Raw genomic sequence first — 19,502 nt, forward strand, 5'->3', positions numbered from 1 at the left:
AATTTAGAGAGCACTCTGGACTGAGTTTTCTTCGGTTCAGCTTGTTGTTAACAAGGGGAACTAAACACAAACAGAGCTGATGGCCTTCTCAGATGTCTGGTGGGAGCTGGGAGCATGAGCCAGCTCCCAGGCTGTACAGTGAGGAGGCTCTGCTGCCTCAGCCCTTCTCAGCTCTTTGGCCTTTACTGGAGGCTGAGGGAAGCACTTTAGTCTAAGTTTTTTTTCCCCCTCGTGTCTGCTGGTGCCTTTCCCTGTTGGAAGGGCAAAGCAGCCCTATGAACATCTGTGCCAGTGGCAGTGCTGGACAGACAAGCACAGCCCCAAACCCTCCGGACACGAAGAGCTGCAGGACAGCCCAGACTGTCCTTCCTCACTGTGCTTGGGGTGAAGCTCAGGCTCAGCGTTTGAGTGTCAGTGACCACCCACTTGCTCAGCCCTCTGGCCTCTCCCAGGGTCTGTCTGAGTTGGAGTCACGGTGTGTGTGTGGTTTGGACTGGCCAGGGCCAGCTCAGACCCAGGGCCACTGGCCCCGATGGGAACAGACCTCCGGGACTGCTCAAAGGGCCAGTGGGAGGGAGGGGGAAGGTGGGGCTCCACCAGATTTCACCATTCCGTTTGTTTGCTTGTTCCCAGAAAGGGAAAAAACCCTTGCTTTTTGTCAGTCCTTTTGGGACATCTAATAGCCACTGTCATTACTTAAAATTTTAACCACATTGAGTCAGGTTTTCTTGTCTCTTTGCCCATAGTTGCACACTAGCAATAGGCAAAACCTTCTTGCCTGCCAGTCGAGCTAGAAGGGGTATTGAGGTGAATTATTTCCTCAGAACCTGAAGTTCTATTTCAAAACCTTCTTGCCTGCCAGTCGAGCTAGAGGGGGTATTGAGGTGAATTATTTCCTCAGAACCTGAAGTTCTGTTTCAAAACCTTCTTGCCTGCCAGTCGAGCTAGAGGGGGTATTGAGGTGAATTATTTCCTCAGAACCTGAAGTTCTATTTAATTCTTTTTTCTTACGTCCAGTCTGAGGGTAGATTTTGTGCCAGTGGCTCCATGGTGTGATGTACCACTCATGCAAGGGGCTTGAGAAGCTCTAAGGTTGTTTTGTACACCACCCAGTTAAGAAAGAATTTGTAGCAAACCTGGATTTAGTCCATCTCTGGCTAGAGGAGGTTACTCTGCACATCCTGTGTTTGCAGCTGTGGTTCCCCGAAGGTGGAGTTACCAGTGGGCTGGTTGTTACTGTGCTGGGCAAATCTGCCCCTCATTTTTCTTATTTGTTGCTGCCTGTGGTTAATAACTTTCAGACAACCACACTTGAGGCCCATAAGCTCAACTCAGTGCTTGTTGCAGTAGATAAAAGATGAGAATATGAGATTTTATCTGCTGCAGGTCCAGCAAGCTTTTCTTTTCCAAGAAATGAAACGTACATAATATATTGGGGGTTGTGGGGTTTTTATCATTTTTTTTATTTTACCATTGTTATTTTCCTTTAAAAAACAAGTCATGGGCTTATAATTGTTATAACAATGGGAAATAATGATACAAATGTGGCGCTTTCCAAGGCACATTGTTAGTAAAACCCACGTTAGATCGTCGGTAGCTGAGTTTCATCCAGGCTTTGGCTGCTGCCCTGAGGTGAAGGGTTTGATGCCTGGGGGCCATCACCGTCTGTGAGGATGGAGCTTCAGCAACGCTCCTCTGCTGCTGGGCCAGGCTGTGTAACAGGGCCCTGCAGTCCCACGGGGCATCTGTCTGGTTGGTCTGTGAGCAGCCAACACAACAGAAACTGTGTGAAAAGCTGTGTGCAGCCTGACTGCTTCCCATCTGCTGGTAGGAGGCTGAAAAGCCATTTAAAGATGCAGACCTGAGTGCATTAAGGGAACATGGGAGCCTGCTGGGCTGCTTTGGCTTCTTTCTCACTGGTTAGGACTCTGGTAAAAGTGGCTCACTGCACTTCTTGGGCTCTTCAAAAGTTTAACTATACCCAGGTTAGAGTCTGAAAACTGAAAGCAACAGTCATATCATTTAGGCAGAAACCTTAAATAGGTTATTACATGTTCTAGTGCTAAGCATCTTGGCTTAGTGCAGCACTGGGAGGGTCTGCCCAGTGGGTGTGTGTCAGTGTGGGGCACTGGGGGCTGTGGGCAGCGTCTCCAGCACTGCCTGTGCTTCTGGGCAGGGCCAGCAGGTGTGTGCCCACACAGCTCCCATCACCTGCTCGGGAGCTGAGGGCATCCTTCCCTGCACAGCATGAAGCACCAGGCTCCAAGTTTGGTCTTTTTTTAGTAGACAGTGCTTGGTAATACTTCCCTGGCTTATATTTTCATCAGCTGCTTGGGTTTAGTAGTCCATGATAGAAGTTTGCAGTCATTTTAGTTGCATTAAAACATAATGGTAAAAAAAATTCCTGTGATTCTGTGTACGTGTATTTGTCATTCCCATTTGAGATGGCAGTTGTTTAGTGGTACCTGTGTGATAACCCTCCTTCAAGGGAAAGGAGAGTCCTGTGAAACACTTCCAGTGGCAGCTTCCAAGGGGAGCGAAGTCCTGGCCTGTGGGACCCAATTTTGGTGTCAGGAAATGATGGGTTCCTGTTTCCATGCCCCCAGGACAGATGGCTGGGGCAAGTTCTGGCATTGCTCTGCTTTTCTTCACCCTTGGAGGCAGCTGCTCTAAAGCTCTGCAGAAGAATTAGAAGCAGAGTTTTAACAAAGAATTGGAGACAATCCTCTTCTTTCTTTGAGAGGAGCATTAAATCAGATAAAGCTCAGTGCTCAGCACATCACTAAACGAGTCTTAAGGAGTAATTGTACATGGGTTTCTTTTGGCAGTGATCTTGGTTTAGGCATTTTAGCTGTCCCAGTTGATTATTCCCAATCTTTTGGCATCTCTTCACTTGTGGTGAAAACTTTTTTTTTATATAGATGTATATAAATAATATATATAAAAAATATATATGTATTATATATATGCATATGTTATATATATGTATATATTGTGTATGTTATATAAATGTATAAATTATTTATGTGTATATATGTGTATATATTATATATAGTGTATATAAATGTATTCATGTACTATATATATATTTTAGATATATATGAAAATAAACAGGCAGGCAAGGATGTGTATGTGAACATGTATGTGTGTATATATATATGTATATATATAATATATAAATAGATATATATACCCCATATTAGTCTTATGATCCCCCAAACTGTCAGAATTGCCAGTGCTAAACTTGTCAGTCCAGTTCATAAATAAAAATGAATGTGAAAGATAATTGTCACCCACGTGTTCCGTGTGTTACAAAGTGGGGAAAACTTTTCATTCAGTGAGCTGTATACTATGTAATGCAGAAATAAGTGAATTTACATTATTATTGCTATTAAAATATCAGTGCTTTGCTGCTGTTCTGTGGTTGGATTTTGGATTTTGGTTCTTCCTTTTTTTTTTCTATTTCATTTGTAGTGTTGTAATTCGGAAGATTGTATTTCTTTGGAAGTAGCCAAAGTTGGGGAGCTTTCAGGGGGATATTTTATTCTATTTATTTGTTTATTTATTTTTTAATCCTGGGTATGGTTTTGCATTAGAGAAACATCCTTGTTGTGAATTAGAAAAAGGAATTCTGTGGGTGAGAGTGCTCCCCAGGACTCAGCATCTCTGCCAAAATTCCTTCATCTACCAAGTACCAATTAGAGCTTTTGTTTTTCCTTCTGGAACAAACAAATCCAGTGTTCTGAGCTGATGAGAGGTAGGTAAATAGCTTCCATATTGCTCTGCTAGATGTCCTAAAGCATCCAGCTGCCCCAGCCAGCCCTTTGGTGCAGATGTGTTCTGTGGGCAGGACCAGGGAGTGCCGAATTTGCAACCACCCTCAGTGGTGGTAATGATGTGTGATTGTGTGTCACGGGGAAATGGGTGGTTTGCCCAGCGTGCTCACTGCTCAGCTTGTACAGAAACATGTGGCCGTTTGAGGGGTGGCAGCAAGCCATGGAAAAACAGCAGGGCCTTTAGGAATGGCCAGTTTCTCAGGTTACCACAGGCTTTTCTCCTTACTTACAAAGGACATGGCTTTTACCAGATATGCCCCAGAAAGGAAGTATCAGAATCCTTAATCTCTGTCAAATGGGCTGGATTTTGTTGCCATAGTTGTTTAATTGCTTAGGTGCAAGCTCAGATACTACAGTGGCTGCCTTGAGTTTTGTGATTTCAGTTTAGGAAGTCCAGGCTTTGTTCAGGAATGTGCAGACATTCCTTTAAAACATTACCTTTCCACTGTTTCCAGTTTAAGTGTGTGTGCAACGTGAAGTCTTGGATCCCAAGACAGCCTGAAAGAACTGACACTTACACTGTGCCTGTGAGGCAGGGTGGGTTGAGCTGCTGCCTCACAAAGCCTCAATGCCTTGCTGGGGCTGGGGCAGGTTTTTCACCTTTCCATGCTCCACTCTGGAGGACCAGGAAAACTTTGGAGTAGTGGGCAATGTGGAGACCCTCAGAACAAACCAAGTCAAAATATTCCCCTATCTCTACCTAAACATGGATTCATATTTCAGCCTCAATGGCAAACCACACTTCCCCATCCCTGGAAGTGTCCAAGGCCAGGTTGGACAGGGCTTGGAGCAACCTGGGCTGGTGGAAGGTGTCCCTGCCCATGGCAGGGGGTGGAATGGAATGAACCTTATGGTCCCTTCCAACCCAAACTCCGTGTGATTCTGTAGTTCTCTGTTCTATTAGAGTATTCCATATCTCAATCTTTGCCTAATGAACTAGTGAAGTTAAAAGAAGTGTTATTTTTTTCTGCTTGCCGTGTTTGCAGGATGTAAGTGAATATTCTCTGTTGGGAGTAACAGGTTTGTAACCGCTCGATCTGAAGGATGTCTGACTTGTGTGCTTGACTTCTGCATGCAGTTATTGAGACTTTGGGCCATTTTGGTTGTGACCTCAATGATCTTGGAGGTCTTTTCCAACCTAAGTGGTTCTGTGGTTCTGTCCTGCGGGCATTGGTGTCTCTGCTGCACTGAGCCTCAGATCTGCACTTGCCCTATAGAGCTGTGTCCAGATTCACAACTGCAACTCGATTTGCAGGTTTTGAGGTTCTTACTGGACTGGGAATTTAAGCTTCTGTGAGAGCTTTCTGGGGTGTTTTGTGAGAGAGCTTGCCATTCTTTCCAGGGCTGCTTTTTGGAAATAGTTCCCACCGGGTAAGCAGAACTCAAGGGAATGGCTGGAGCTATGCCAGGGCAGGGTTTGGTTGGATCTCAAGGAAAAGGTTCTTCCCCCAGAGGGTGGTGGGCACTGACCAGGCTCCCCAGGGCAGTGGGCACAGCCCCAAGGCTGCCAGAGCTCCAGGAGTGATTGGATGATCCTCTTGGGCACAGGGTGGGATTGTTGGGGTGTCTGTGCAGGGTCAGGGGTTGGACTGGATGGTCCTTGGGCATCCCTCCCAGCTCAGGATATTTTGTGAGTCTGTGACTTGACGTCTTTGTCGTCTTTTTCTGACTTGTGCTTTACCCTCTGTGTGTGTATCAGAGGCTGCTTGGCATTTATCCTAGGCTTATTTGACAGGTGGGTCCCTGTGCTGGTGGCACAACAGCATGTGAAGGACAGTAGCTGCTGGGTGTTTTGGGGCAAGATGGTGAGTGTTCAGGTGGTCAGAGGGAGCTCCACCACCATTGGTGGTGGGATCAGCCGGTGACATGTGCCCATGCGTGGCTGTGGTGGGGTCTGCACCTGTGCTGCCCCCAGGTAACTCTGCCCCAGGTGCCTGTGCTGCCCCCAGGTAACTCTGCCCCAGGTGCCTGTGCTGCCCCCAGGTAACTCTGCCCCAGGTGCCTGTGCTGCCCCCAGGTAACTCTGCCCCAGGTGCCTGTGCTGCCCCCAGGTAACTCTGCCCCAGGTGCCTGTGCTGCCCACAGGTAACTCTGCCCCAGGTGCCTGTGCTGCCCACAGGTAACTCCGCTCCCTGCTGCCTGTGCTGCCCACAGGTAACTGCTCCCAGGTGCCTGTGCTGGCCACAGGTAACTCTGCTCCCTGCTGCCTGTGCTGCCCACAGGTAACTCTGCTCCCTGCTGCCTGTGCTGGCCATAGGTAACTCTGCTCCAGGTGCCTGTGCTGCCCCCAGGTAACTCTGCTCCAGGTGCCTGTGCTGCCCCCAGGTAACTCTGCCCCAGCTGCCTGTGCTGCCCACAGGTAACTCTGCCCCAGATGCCTGTGCTGCCCACAGGTAACTCTGCCCCAGGTGCCTGTGCTGCCCCCAGGTAACTCTGCTCCCTGCTGCCTGTGCTGCCCAGAGGTAACTTTGCTCCATGCTGACTGTGCCGTGCTCGATCTGTAGCTTCTGATTCTGGTGCCATGTCCCAGACCAGCTCCTTGCTGAGCTCTCAGCAGAGGGCAGCTGGAGCCTTGGTGTAATCCTGCAGGAAGCTTGGCCAGGGCTCTGGCTTGGCATCAGCTCTGCTGGAGCCAGCCATTGGTGCTGGAGCTGGCACTGCTGGAGCCAGCCCTTGGTGCTGGAGCTGGCACTGCTGGAGCCAGCCCTTGGTGCTGGAGCTGGCATTGCTGGTGCCAGCCCTTGGTGCTGGAGCCAGCCCTTGGTGCTGGAGCTGGCACTGCTGGAGCCAGCCCTTGGTACTGAAGCTGGCATTGCTGGTGCCAGCCCTTGGTGCTGGAGCCAGCCTATGGTGCTGGAGCTGGCACTGCTGGAGCCAGCCCTTGGTACTGAAGCTGGCATTGCTGGTGCCAGCCCTTGGTGCTGGAGCCAGCCCACATTGCCTGACAGGGAACAAGGCCAGGTTCTCATCCCAGCCCACCTGATGGGTTGTTTTAGCTTCACTGAAGTAGTGTTGCTTTTCTGATCTTTATATTATGGGGGAAAAAAAGTCTTTCCAAAAGATTTACTGCTCTAGATTGAAAAACCTAATCCCTCAGCTGCTGGGAATAATGGAGCCAGTGGGGTTACTTTATGGTTACCCTGTCCGTGATGTGCTTTACAGCAGTGGCTGTCAGGGGATGGATTGGAAGCAAAAGAATTTGGGGGCAGCTTTCTGACAGGTGTTGGCTTCAAAGGATGCCCGAGGGAAAGTGGTGCCAGGGGAGTGGAAGCAGTGGGAGCATGGCAGGATGAGGTGTACAAAGGAGCAGTGAGTCCTTGGAACAGCTCTTTTGATGTTACTGTAGTATTTTAGTGCATGACATTCACACATAAATGACTCACAGCCATACAAACCCTCCCTAAAGGCAGTTTAATGTTCTAGGAAAGGTTTTGTTTGATCCCTTGGGTGACTTTCAAACAAATGAAACCCTACACTTAGCAAAAGGCACTCGTAAATAGAGCCCCCCCCAGCAAACAGGGGTGTGATTAGAGTAGACCTTAGTGATGGCTGTGGCTGAAACTCCAGTGAAATAAAACTTTGGCTTGTTTAAAACAGAAAAATGTGTAGATTATATGGAAGATAAGTGCACATTAAGTTTTACAGAGCTTGGAAAGCACTGTGAGGTCTGCTGAGGCAGCGTTTCCCTGTAAGCTGCAGCTGTATTGAATTGGCCCCTCTGTACTTTCATGCTTTGCTTTCACCCTGACAGCAGAATTGGGCCCCATCTTGTCTGCTGGGACTCAGCTGATCTCTTTGAGTGGTTTTGGGCACTCAGCTGGCAGAAATCTGTTGGGGGATGTGTGTGTGTGTGCCTGGTTTCACCCATTTCTATCTGAGCTGGGTGAGTGCCACTGCTGGCCCTGGGCCAGGAAAGGGTGAAGGGCACCAGTGCCAAGGCAGATTAAAGTACAGGGGCAGGAAATCACAGCCAACCAGCTGGTTGGAATCACTTTGGATAGGATGAGAAAGGGAGCTGTTGGAGAGGCAGAGGGACTGCTCAGTGGGATTGGGAAGTGCTCACAAGTAGCTGCTGCTACTTACACACCCCAGGTGACTGCAGTTTGATGTCCTGCCTTTTCTCAGTAGACAAAGACATGGAAAATGTCATGAATAAAGTTGTTGTTTCTGCTTTGGTTCTTTCTGGCAACTCCTGCTGGGTACTGGGATCACACTGGGGTTTTCCAGCCAGAGGTACATAGTTTTTTCAGTGAGGACATGTGCACTTCTTCACTTATTTTTCTTTTTTACTTAGGTAAAATTGCAAAGTCAGTATGTGTGTTCTGTCCAGATCCCACTCTGTGTTTACCTGGAATCACAAAAGCATGGAATGATTTGGGTTGGATGGGACCTTAAATTTCATGCAGTGCTACCCCCTGCCATGGGCAGGGACACCTCCCACCAGCCCAGGTTGCTCCAAGCCCTGTCCAGCCTGGCCTTGGACACTTTCAGGGATGGGGCAGCCACAGCTTCTCTGGGCACCTGTGCCAGGGTCTGCCCACCCTCACAGAGAAGGATTCCTTCCCAACATCCCATCTCACCCTGCTCTCTGGCAGTGGGAAGCCATTCTTCTTGTCCTGTCCCTCCAGGCCCTTGTCCAAAGCCCCTCTCCAGCTCTCTTGGAGCCCCTTTAGGTGTTTAGATTGCTTTAAGGTCTTCCCAAAGCCTCCCCTTCTTCAGGTTGAAGAGCCTCTTTCTGGAAAAATACATTATTTCTTGGTCCAGCCACATTTGTTTTGGGGACTTTTGTTCCCTTCTGATTACTCAGAGCAATCAAATGTTTGATCCAAGTCAAAGGTGAAAGAAAGGCCTTTTGTGCTTTTACATGTTTGAGACTCATAGAAGTTGGTCATACTGGAATGATATTAAAGTTATTAGATTTGGAATCATGGTTTCAGTGCTCAACTATTTCTTTCTGTTAATGCTTTTAATTTCATTTTTTTACTACCAGATATCACTTGATAACTTTGTGTTTTCCTCATGTTTTGGATTTTTTTTTTTTGTTTTTTTTTTCTTCATTCTAGAAATTGGTCCAGTGACAATAACCACAGATCCCAAGAAATTTCAGTTTGAACTCAGGGAACTTTATGTTCAGGTGAGTGACTTTGTTCTCTATGTGGTTCTAGCAAAGACTCCCTTTCCTTATGCTTCTCTTTCCTCTTGTGCTGATGTTCCTGCTACAGGGATTCATGAGGGTGTAGGTCACTTATATCTGTCATTTTACCTGCACAAACTGTCCTCTTTCTGTTCTCTGGTCACCTTGATTTATGATTATGATTCATTACTTTATCTTAGCTTACATCATGTTATGGAGACAGAGTTCAATAACAAGAAAGAATAGTTAGATAATGCTAACATGTGTTTGTATTTTAATTAGCCCTGTCACTCGTCAGCAGACACTTCTATGCACAATTTTACTGTTGTTCTGGAAATGATTTCCCATGAAAACCCTCCAGACAAAAGGACTGTAAGACCCATCAAGTGTTGCTTAGGTACTGCCCTCACTGCTGGGTGTTACTTGGCACCTACTGATTCCAAGGCTTCATGGAATCCCAGAATATCCTGAGCTGGAAGGGACCCACAAGGATCATCCAATCCAACCCTCAGCCCTGCCCAGGCCCATCCCCAGGAGTCACTCCCTGTGCCCCAGAGGATCATCCAAACACTCCTGGAGCTCTGGCAGCCTTGGGGCAGTGCCCACTGCCCTGGGGAACCTGTTCCTTCCCTCACAAGGGAAGAGCCTTGTCCTGAGATCCAGCCTGACCCTGCCCTGGCACAGCTCCAGCCATTCCCTCGAGTGATGGAAAGAAAAGGAAGTGTTGGAATAGAGTTACCCTTATTGACAGAAAATCTGTTCCTACTGTCTTGTCTTTAATCAAGCAAAATGCTTCTGCCCTGTGGCAAGCCCTGCTGGAGTCCAGAGTGCCAGGCAGGCTCTCCCAGAGCCTGGCACGTGATGGAATCCCTGTAAGAACAGATTGCTTCAAGACTGAAGTTGGCACAAAGTTTGAAATTCAAAGAAAACAAGAGCTGTTCTGCTTTTCTCCTTTTAAACTTCAAAAATGTTTCCAGTTTCCATGTTTTGTTGTCTCAGTAGTTAGGGGCAATATGGGCAATAATTGCAGCTGTTTCTAAAAGATACATGATTTAGATGAAGCTTTTGGGAATTTCAAACTCTTCCTTTCCAAGCAAGATGTTTTAAAGTTTTTGTCTAACAAATTTGAGATTTCTTTCTTTAATGCTGATTGATTGCACACTCCATAATTACTTCCAAGATGTGCTCATTCAGCTAAATTAAGGCTGTCACTGACTTGCATTCATCCCTTGTACTGGTGAAGGGCCAAAATAGAAATTAAAAATGTGGTTAGAACAGGACTGATGGGTCATCTTGCAGCAGGGAAAATGTGAACATCCCCTACCCATTTGGTGTGGATATTTTTCTTGGAAAGACAGGGGAAAGATGCAACAACGAATACTGTGGAGATAGAGGAAATCTAAAAGCAGGTTCATTTAGAGAAAGGGCACAGACAAAATTGATTAATGAACTGTGCTGGTTTAAAGGTGAACCAGCAGGGGAAATGAACTCACCACGAGAGAGATTATAAGTCAGACCTAAAATTTAATAATAATATTACAATAGCAACACTGACACACAAGGGAAATTGCTTTCAACTCACAAAACCCCAGCAGTATAACCCAGTGTCCTGGGGCACAAACCCAAGGGGGTTTGTTTGCCCTTGTGCTGAGACCCCTGTGGTTCCCCCAAGTCCAGAGCAAAAGGAAAAGAAAAACCTGTTGGTGCAGGTGAGGGCTGTGGTCTGGTCGAGAGCGGGGATCTCCTCCTGTCAAGGTCCTGCTGCTGCTCTGGATCCGACGAGAGGTTCCCGAGGTCTTCTTACCCACCACTTATGTACCCTCAGGGAGCACCCAGTCCCTCCCCCTGGGCGGGGACTCACCCAATGGGTGATGAACTCTGGAGCCAGGGGGTGTTGAGCTGTTGATGGCCCATGAGCAGCTCCGCCCCCTCAGGCTGGGTGTGAAGGTGCCAATGACTCCCTGGGCAGCTGCTGCCAATGGCCCATTGACCTTGGGGAATGAATAGAGGGGGTAGAATACACAGCTTTGATCACCCCCACACAGGGTTAGCTGGTCCCTCCTGCTGAACTAGGACATGAACAAAACAAGAATTAAGGTAAATTATTTTAAGGAGTCTTATGTATGAACCATGAGATCAGAATATGTTCTCTGGGAACACTGCACAACTTGTCCTCCCTGCACATCAGGATAAGCTCAGCTCCTGTTTTCCTTCATCTGGTCACAGAATAGTTGGAGAGTCTGTCTGTGACATTAGAAATAGGCTTTGGGGTGGCACCTGGCACCAGGTGACAATGAGGCTGTGTGCCCTGCCCTGCAGGGACTGGGCCCTGTTCCCTTCACAGCCACAGGGAGGAGGGACATGTCCATGGCCCCTCAGGACCTGGGCCTGGGTTACTTCTGTGAGATCTCCTGGACAGCATGACAAGCACTTGGATTTGGGTGGCAGTGGGGTTTTTGTTCTTAAAAGTTAAGCAAATTTTTTGTCTATTCCAGCATTAAATTTTCACAATGGATACTACTTTGCAGAAGCTCTCCAGTGAAATCTGGTCTGTATAAAAACCTTTTGAAGTATATTCACACAGGTGGAGTGTCAGATGGTCCTTGGGTACAAATGCCAATGCACTTGTGTGAGCAGCTGTGAGAAGTCCTTATTTGGGCTTTTTTCAGTGTAAAAATGACAACTTAATGAATGCAATAGTATTCTGTAAGGTTGTTGGTAACACTCTTAATCAGATACTGGATTTACCCATTTGTAAGTGATTTGTAAGTAATTTCAGTAGGTGGGTGTAGATGTTAAATGTAGCCAGAAGCTGTGGGGGTGGTACACAAGAGCTCAGCTGACAACCTCCAGTTGTGTGTGCCTGTCCAAACTGAAGGGAAAGGGACACTTGCTGAGCTTTACTCACCTCTGTCTTTCCAGAAAGCTTCATAAGGTAATTGTAGCCATATTTAATTTCCATTTGGACAGAAAGGCAGGAAATATTGAATGGAAAATTAATTTTTCCTTTCCTTTTTTTTTTTAATGCAGGCAAAACACTTGGTTAAATGTTAGGAAGGAATTCCTGGCTAGGAGGGTGGGCAGGCCCTGGCACAGGTGCCCAGAGAAGCTGTGGCTGCCCCATCCCTGGGAGTGTCCAAGGCCAGATTGGACAGGGCTTGGAGCAGCCTGGGCTGGTGGGAGGTGTCCCTGCCCATGGCAGGGGGTGGAATGAGATGAGCTGAAAGGTCCCTTCCAACCCACACCATTCCATGGTGATGATGATGATGTTTTGTAGTTCTACCCAGATGCCTTTTGAAAATACTCTTCTACATTGTGGGAATAAAAAAATCCACGATTTTTCTCAGAATGACTCGTTAGCTCAGTAGTGCTTTTCTTGTTACATGTAGAAAATACATGTTGCCATGTAGAGCACTACATGAGACAATAATCTGGTGGTCTTGAAGTGGGAATGGAGATTTCCTTGTTCCAAGTAGGTGTCTGGAGAAACACAGTTATTATTTTAACTTTAAAGCTTTATGTGGAAGAGTCTTTTGCTGAATGTGATATCAGTGTGCAAAAGCAGCACAGGAATAAGTTGGATGTCCTGATGTGTCCCACAGGACTGTATAAACATTGCCAAGATAAAGTTCTGACTTGTGTCAAAAGGTTTTTGGGGAATTCTCTCTTGAATTTCAGGCTGTCTGGAGTCTACCACTTACTTTTCCCATAAAAATAAGGGCACATGTAGGAAGAACTGATGTAAAAAAGAGTGATGGTTCTTATATGACTTACAGAAAAAATAATGGCAAAGTGCCTATTCTTTAACATAGGTAGACTTATATTCTTGCTTTGAAATGAGATCAAGAATACTGATAGATTAAACTTGTTACCAACACGAACATTTAATTGAGGGCAGCCAAATTTCTCTAGTATGAGGGACTGAGAGGCAAGTGTTTTCTGGTTTCTGTGTCTGTGAATGTTCAACCTCAAAACATGCTTTTTGATGGATCTCACGAATTAAAATTCAATGCAGCAATTGCATTATCTTCTTTGCCTCTTCCTTCCCAGCACGTGGAGATGTGTATGTCCATGTGTGTGAAGGTGTGCTGATATTAAAAATCAAGGAAATCCATTTTATGTTTCATGCTGAACATGCAGAGATCTCTTGCAGTTGACAGGGGCAAGTTTTACAGTTCATATCAGCTCTTTGGAAAGTTCTGTCTTCAGTATGCCAAGTAAATTTTTATGTAAGTTAAAGTGAGCTTTTATTTAAACAGTATTTTCCCAAATTCTTAATTTAGGAAGAGAAACTGATCCTTTCCTATAAAGTTCAAGTCATACTTGGAAGCATTTCGACCGAACACACGCTCTGAAGCCCATCCAGCTCTGCAGCTGCTGCAGTGCAGGTCTCTGGGAACACCTCAGCTGTGCCCCTCTGCTCAGCTCCTGCCCAGCGGGAAGGGCAGGGCAGGTTCTGGCTGTGCCAGTGCCCAGAGCTGTTCCAGGAGCTCTGCAGTGCCTGGCTGGCATCGTTTGCCATTGGTGTCTGTGCCCTGCTGGGACTGCCACGTGCTGCCGGAGCAGGGATGCTGCCAGCCAGGAGGGGAGGGGTGACAGTGGGAAATGGAGCTGTCACAGGGCTGGAGCTGAGCAGAACGTGGATGAGGGTGGTCATGACACCAGCCAGTATCAGGGTTAATCACAACTCTTCCCTGCAGTTTCTTTTCCCTTTGGAATTGTTGCAGTTGCCACCCGGGAGTCTCTGACATCACTCTGCAGGAACTATACAATCCTTAGGGTAAAAAGAGGGAATAAATGATGGGAAGCAGAGAAAGTACCTGTCTGGAATGTCCCTCAAAAAAGAAACTTACGTGGCATGTTCTTGTTTCTTAAAAACAATGCTTTTTTTCCTTCCCTGTGTGAAACAGGGTGGTGGAGACTGCCCAGAGATGAGCATCGGGGCAATAAAGATCGCTCTGGAAATCTCCCTGCCTGGTTCCTTCATCTATGTGTTTACTGATGCCAGATCCAAGGATTACAGGCTGACCCATGAGGTGCTTCAGCTCATCCAGCAGAAACAGTCACAGGTACAGAGGGCATTTGCACTTTTAGGTCATTTGTGTGATTTAATGCGCTGTTTTCTCAGTGACAAAGGGTAAAATCCTCCTGGGTGAGACTCAGGGAAATCTCTTTACAGAAGGGCACATACCTCTTCATGCTGGGGAGCCTTTTTCAAATAGAGAGGTAACTGATCTGGGTGAAAAAAGAAAACCAAACCAAACTGAAAGGAATACTCTTTTTAATATTGTGAATTGAATAGTACAACTGAATCTCTTAGCAATATATGTATTCTTAGCCAGCTTACCACTTGGGTGGGTGTTTTTATATTGCTGTAAAGTAAGCATTGTGGGAAGTACAGGCCTGATAGATGAGGATCTCTTGCAAAAGGGTTCTTGTCTGTTCCTTTTCTTCTTTGCTGCCTTTTCCATCAGCAATGAGAGGAGCAATGCTCTGTCCTTCATGCAAAGGGACAAACCCACCCAAGGGACACACTCCTTTGCTGTCATGCCTTAATGTTGTCCTTGCAGTGTTTTCCTGGAGTGGGCACCATGTGCCAAATGATTTACTTCTTGTTTTGGATACAGGTGGTGTTTGTGCTGACTGGAGACTGTGATGACAGGGATCATATTGGTTACAAGGTCTATGAAGAAATCGCCTCAACAAGTTCTGGTCAAGTCTTTCACTTGGACAAAAAACAAGTTAATGAGGTAACTCTGCTTGTGTTCTGCATTATATGGGGGAAAAGAAGTCAGGGGTTGTACTCTAAATCTTTGAATAACCTCATGATGGGTTAGAGAGCAGAAGGGAAAGTTCTGAATGTCCAGGTGTTGGTATGTGGACTCGGCTCCTCCTTTCCCTTCCCTCCTTTTCCATTTGCTGTATCAGGATGCAAATCTGTGAGTTTTACTGGTGTTAGGGAAGTGTGATGTGCCATATGTAACCCAAACCTCCCCAGCTTCCCTCTGCCTGTGCCAGAAGCCTTCCAGGAGGAGAGCCTTTAAAATAAGGAGTAGTTCTGGGTTCTGAGGAGCCCAGTGGCTTTTCTACTCAGAATGAGAGTTCAGGACCAGCTTTGAAATGAGCATTTTGTTAGCAAGCAAAGGATTACTAGTGAGCCTGGACAAAAATGTTCTTCCCACTATGGAGAGATAGGTGTGAACTTTCAGGTTTTCATTGTTCACAGAATTATGGTGGTAACTTTTAATTGGGTTATTTTGCCATCCCTGCTGCCTCTTGGTAACTGTGATTCCTGACTCTCAGCCAGGAAGGACTATTTTCTTTGAGAACTCCAGTGAGTCTTAGAAATGAAATTTCCAAAGTGCATGAGAAAACAGTTTGGAGAGAGATTAAATCATGTGGTAGTTATCTGGAGAGCTGGAATTGTTTATAAATGTTGTAAACATTCCCCTTTGAATTCCCAATGTAGGCAATAACTAGGTGAGTTTTTTAAACAAAAATTTACTCCAGTTTGTTCCTTTTTCATTCTTTCCTAGAATTTGGACAATGACAAATGTTGGAGGTAAATTGCAGTTTTCTACTGTTGTTGCTTAGAAAAACTGGTGTTTTAACTGGCAATGACAGAAGCTATTGGCAGTGATGTGAAGGTGATTAAGAGGAAGAACTGCCCACAGGGTTTATCCTCCAAAAGTTAGATAGGTTAGAAGTCAGAGGTAAAAGAAATTAGTTGTTGGGAATGTGCAGTGCCTGACCTGAACTTTGCTGTTATTTATGTATGAAGAGTAACACTTCCCTCTGTGACACTCTGTGAAATCCCTCTGTGCAGAAGGGATCGTGGTGGGACAGGATGGTCTATAAGGTCCCTTCCAGCCCCAATCGTTCTGTCATTCTCAGATACTGCCAATGGGAAATGCTGTTTGCTGGGACTGAACTTTTAGAATAACACTTTAGTTTGATTGTTTTGGTTTTGATTTCTTCTGCTTTTGGGAGGTAGAAGTGAGCAGAAAAAGCCACTTGTTGGTGCTAGTGGAGATGACACTCGTGTTTTCTTGGATTCCTGCTTCTGCTTTTGGAACTTCTTGGCAATTCCCTGTTGTAAGAACAGCAACTTCTGCCTTAGTGGCTTGGAATTTTGGGTAAGGTTTTAAGCAGAGGGTTTCAGTAGCCACTTTCACCTCCCAAATTCATCCCAGCATTTCCTTTGAGCAAATAATGATGGAATTGTAGAGTCATGAAATGGTTTGATTGGGAAGGGACCTCAAAGCCCATCCAGTGCCACACCCTGCCATGGGCAGGGGCACCTTCCACCAGCCCAGGCTGCTCCAAGCCCTGTCCAACCTGGCCTTGGACACTTCCAGGAATGGGGCAGCCACAGCTGCTCTGCCCAGCTTGTGCCAGGGCCTCACCTCTGGGCCACAGCCCACGGCCTGCACAAGAGCCAGAGGGGGTATCAGCAGGGTTTTTGTGGAGGAGGGAAAAATACAGCCTATGGCCACTGGAAAGAGATGCAATCGTAGTAAGCAGTTGCCTAAGGTGAAAAAAACCCATTAATCACATTCAGGAGTTTTGCACAATAACTGCTGAACAATTTGCATTAAAAGCAGACCCAAGAGCCTCTGAAATAATATCAGTGTTCATTGGCCTTACATAAAGCTGTGTCTGGGCTAAGGTGATTTGCAGAGAAAAGACTCTCCATCCGATGAGGTTATTCAAGGCCCGGGTGCAGGGGGGAAGCTCCTCCAAAAACACACACCCCTGGTCGAGTTAACAACTTGTTTATATGCCAGTAAGTTATACAGATTCATTATTTCTTCATGCATAAACATTATTTTCCTAGAAAAGGCTGGGTTAGTATAATGAGTTCTAAGAACTGATTTCCATCTTCTCCACCCTGTGCACCTCCTTCTTTCCTCCTGGGAATTAGGGGCGAGGGGCTCTGGTGGTCTTTGGGGATGAAGTTTGGAGTCTTCCTCATGTGAACTTTCTACCTTTGGCTCAAAACTGCTCCAAACCAGATCTGTTGGCAACTGTAACTGGTCTAATTGGTGAATTTCTCTAATTATTCTGTTCTTTTGACATATCTTCTGATTTATCTTTGTTTCATATGGTGTCCAGCCTGTTTTAGTTAGTCCAAGAAATCCCTAAGGCCCCTTGGTATAGAAGCTTCAAGGGCAGGTCCTGCCTATCTGTATCTTATGATTTTTGCCATATGCTAAGCTACTTTATATAAAGTGATTTTTATAATAACTATTAAGCAAATTCTATGATAGATATATTGATCAATCAATAAGTCCCTCCAATCAAGGGGACTGTGCCAGTGAACTGACCAAACTGCTGTCATCCCAAATGAAACCTTCACTGCAGGTATCAGTTCTGGATCAGCAGTGCTGATTCCAGGGAGAGGATCCCCCAGTGGGTGGGTGCAAAGGAACAGGAGATCTCACAGTGACCTGCATCAGCTGTTCAGGGGTCAGCCTTCAGGCAGGATCCAGCTGAAATAAAACCTGCCCTCCTTTTCCTCTGAGCAGCTGGTGATGTGTAAAGGATGCAGTCCACAAATACTGGACCCTGCCTGTTGTGGGAGCTGAGAGTGGGCTGGGGAGCAGCTCCCCAGGCCCTGACTGAACACTCTGCCAAAGCAACGCCTTGTTTTGTTAAAACATCCTTGATCATTCTGCCCCCAAGAAACCCAAACAAAGCTATTTTTAGGGGGGAAGGTTTCAAACTCTGTCCTTGCCCTTTGAGCATTAAGTGCAGAGTGAAGCAACATTCTAAGCTACAAGGAAACAAAGCAAAACAAAACTTGATAAACATCCAGTGCTTGTGTCCTGAGGAGACTGAGAAAATTTAGTGCCTTTTTATTTCTGAAAAACATTCTGATTTCAAATACTACAGTTAACTTGGACAAAATTATTGTTGATTGGGTTCAGTCCAGCAAAGCATGGAATGCAGAAGTGTCTCCACTTACCTGATAAATGTAGCTCAAACAAGACTCTGTGAGGAAGGTCATATTTTGACAAATTTGCCATGAGTTCTATGCGTTCAATTAATAAGAAAATTCTTAAAGTCCAAAGCACAAGTTAGATTTTGTTATCTAAAATTCTAGATTTTTTTCCATACGAAGCAGTGGTAGCATTCTCATTTTGTCCCAGTGTCTTTCAAATGTTGTTATGCTTTTTTTTGTCAAAGCATTGAAGTCCTGGTCTTGAAAGGTGTTTCTGTAGGGTGAGATTTCCTTGGCTGATTTTGTAGGCTCAGGGCTTGATTTGCAATAATTGCTCAAAATTAAAATGCCTTGAGAACACCTGTCAAACATGGGTTAAATTCTCCTGTTAAGAGCAGATTCAATATTTTCATAACCATGTCCAATTTCCAGGAGGTACTAATGTTGAGTGGAAGTTACATGACACCACACTTGCCTCTTCCCCTCCTAATGAGTGCAGCAAGGAATTTCCTCTGGAGGGCTCTGGTGCCCAAAGGTTTGTACTGGTGCCAGAAGGGGTGTTCAGGTGAACTGTGATGATCAGCAGAGTGGGAGTTTGGTACAGTGGAAAAATAGTGGAGATTTATTAGGCACTGGTGGCTCAGGTCATGTCTCCAGGTCATTTTGATTGTTTGTGGTAAAAAATGAGTCATTGCTGTGTCTTACAAGTGGGATTTCCTCAGACTGCTTAACAAAGATTTCTATTTGATTTTTAATATGAGTAGAAGTCCTGTGGGGGAGAATGGGGACATGACATTGATGGAAGAAGAGGGTGGTGTTGAGTGACTTGAAAGGTGGATGAGACTAGATGGGGAAAAAAAGAGTTTGGAATTTGGGTGAGAAGCCTGTGAATAAAAATGATTATGTGAATTAGAGGAGGTGGGAGGGGACTGAAGACAGGACAGGTAACAGAAGATGCAGGAGGGGTGGTGCCAAAGGGGTCATTGTTGTGGGGAAGGTGCTGAAGCAGATTGTCTGTAAGGTCACATGCAGTGGGTCTGGTGCTCTTCACACTCAGGAATGCTTTGCTGGGAGCAGAGGTCTCTGAAACCCCTGGGGAAACATCCCATTTCTCCTGGCTGCCAGTCCTCCCAGGGGCTGGATTGGGTTGGTGTTACAGGTCCGTGGTGTGGGTCACACATGATGAAGCAATTCTAGATTTCTTTTCACTTGGTTGAAAATGTAAAAGGCCCCTCCAGTGCTTTTCAAGAATACAACAAAGGTGACAAAGTCAAAAGCTCAACATTACAGCTTAGAATGAAGGTTCTTGCCTTCTCCATCCCTGAAAGGCATTACCCATTTCCACAGCAAAGAGGAGGAATGGTTCATGGCAGAGGCAGCTGGATGCTTCTGCTCTGAAGACACACACTGTGCAGTGAATGCCAGAGCAGGAAGGGACAAACAGGCAGTTCCAACTGGCCCTTCTCTGTCTCCTGTGGAACTTGGAGGCCCTGGGGAAAGAAGCTGTGCTCATGTACATGAGCACTGTCACAATGCAACTGCAAAAGGGCTGTTAAAGGCAGTGGAAGGCAGGCAGGGTTAGTTCTTT

At 46.0% G+C, this 19,502-nt stretch overlaps 1 protein-coding gene across 1 annotated transcript in view; it reads left to right on the forward strand.

The window, feature by feature from the left end:
- HMCN1 (hemicentin 1) overlaps window positions 1-19,502 on the forward strand; it is a 197,608-nt gene that overhangs the window by 25,128 nt on the left and 152,978 nt on the right. Inside the window, exons 2-4 of the mRNA XM_071564920.1 lie at window positions 8,900-8,970; window positions 13,881-14,039; window positions 14,598-14,720. Coding sequence (XP_071421021.1) covers window positions 8,900-8,970; window positions 13,881-14,039; window positions 14,598-14,720 — 353 coding nt within the window. The remainder of the gene's footprint in view (window positions 1-8,899; window positions 8,971-13,880; window positions 14,040-14,597; window positions 14,721-19,502) is intronic.

Source organism: Pithys albifrons, chromosome 10 (genome assembly GCF_047495875.1).
Source record: "Pithys albifrons albifrons isolate INPA30051 chromosome 10, PitAlb_v1, whole genome shotgun sequence".
Classification (NCBI taxonomy): Eukaryota; Metazoa; Chordata; class Aves; order Passeriformes; family Thamnophilidae; genus Pithys; species Pithys albifrons.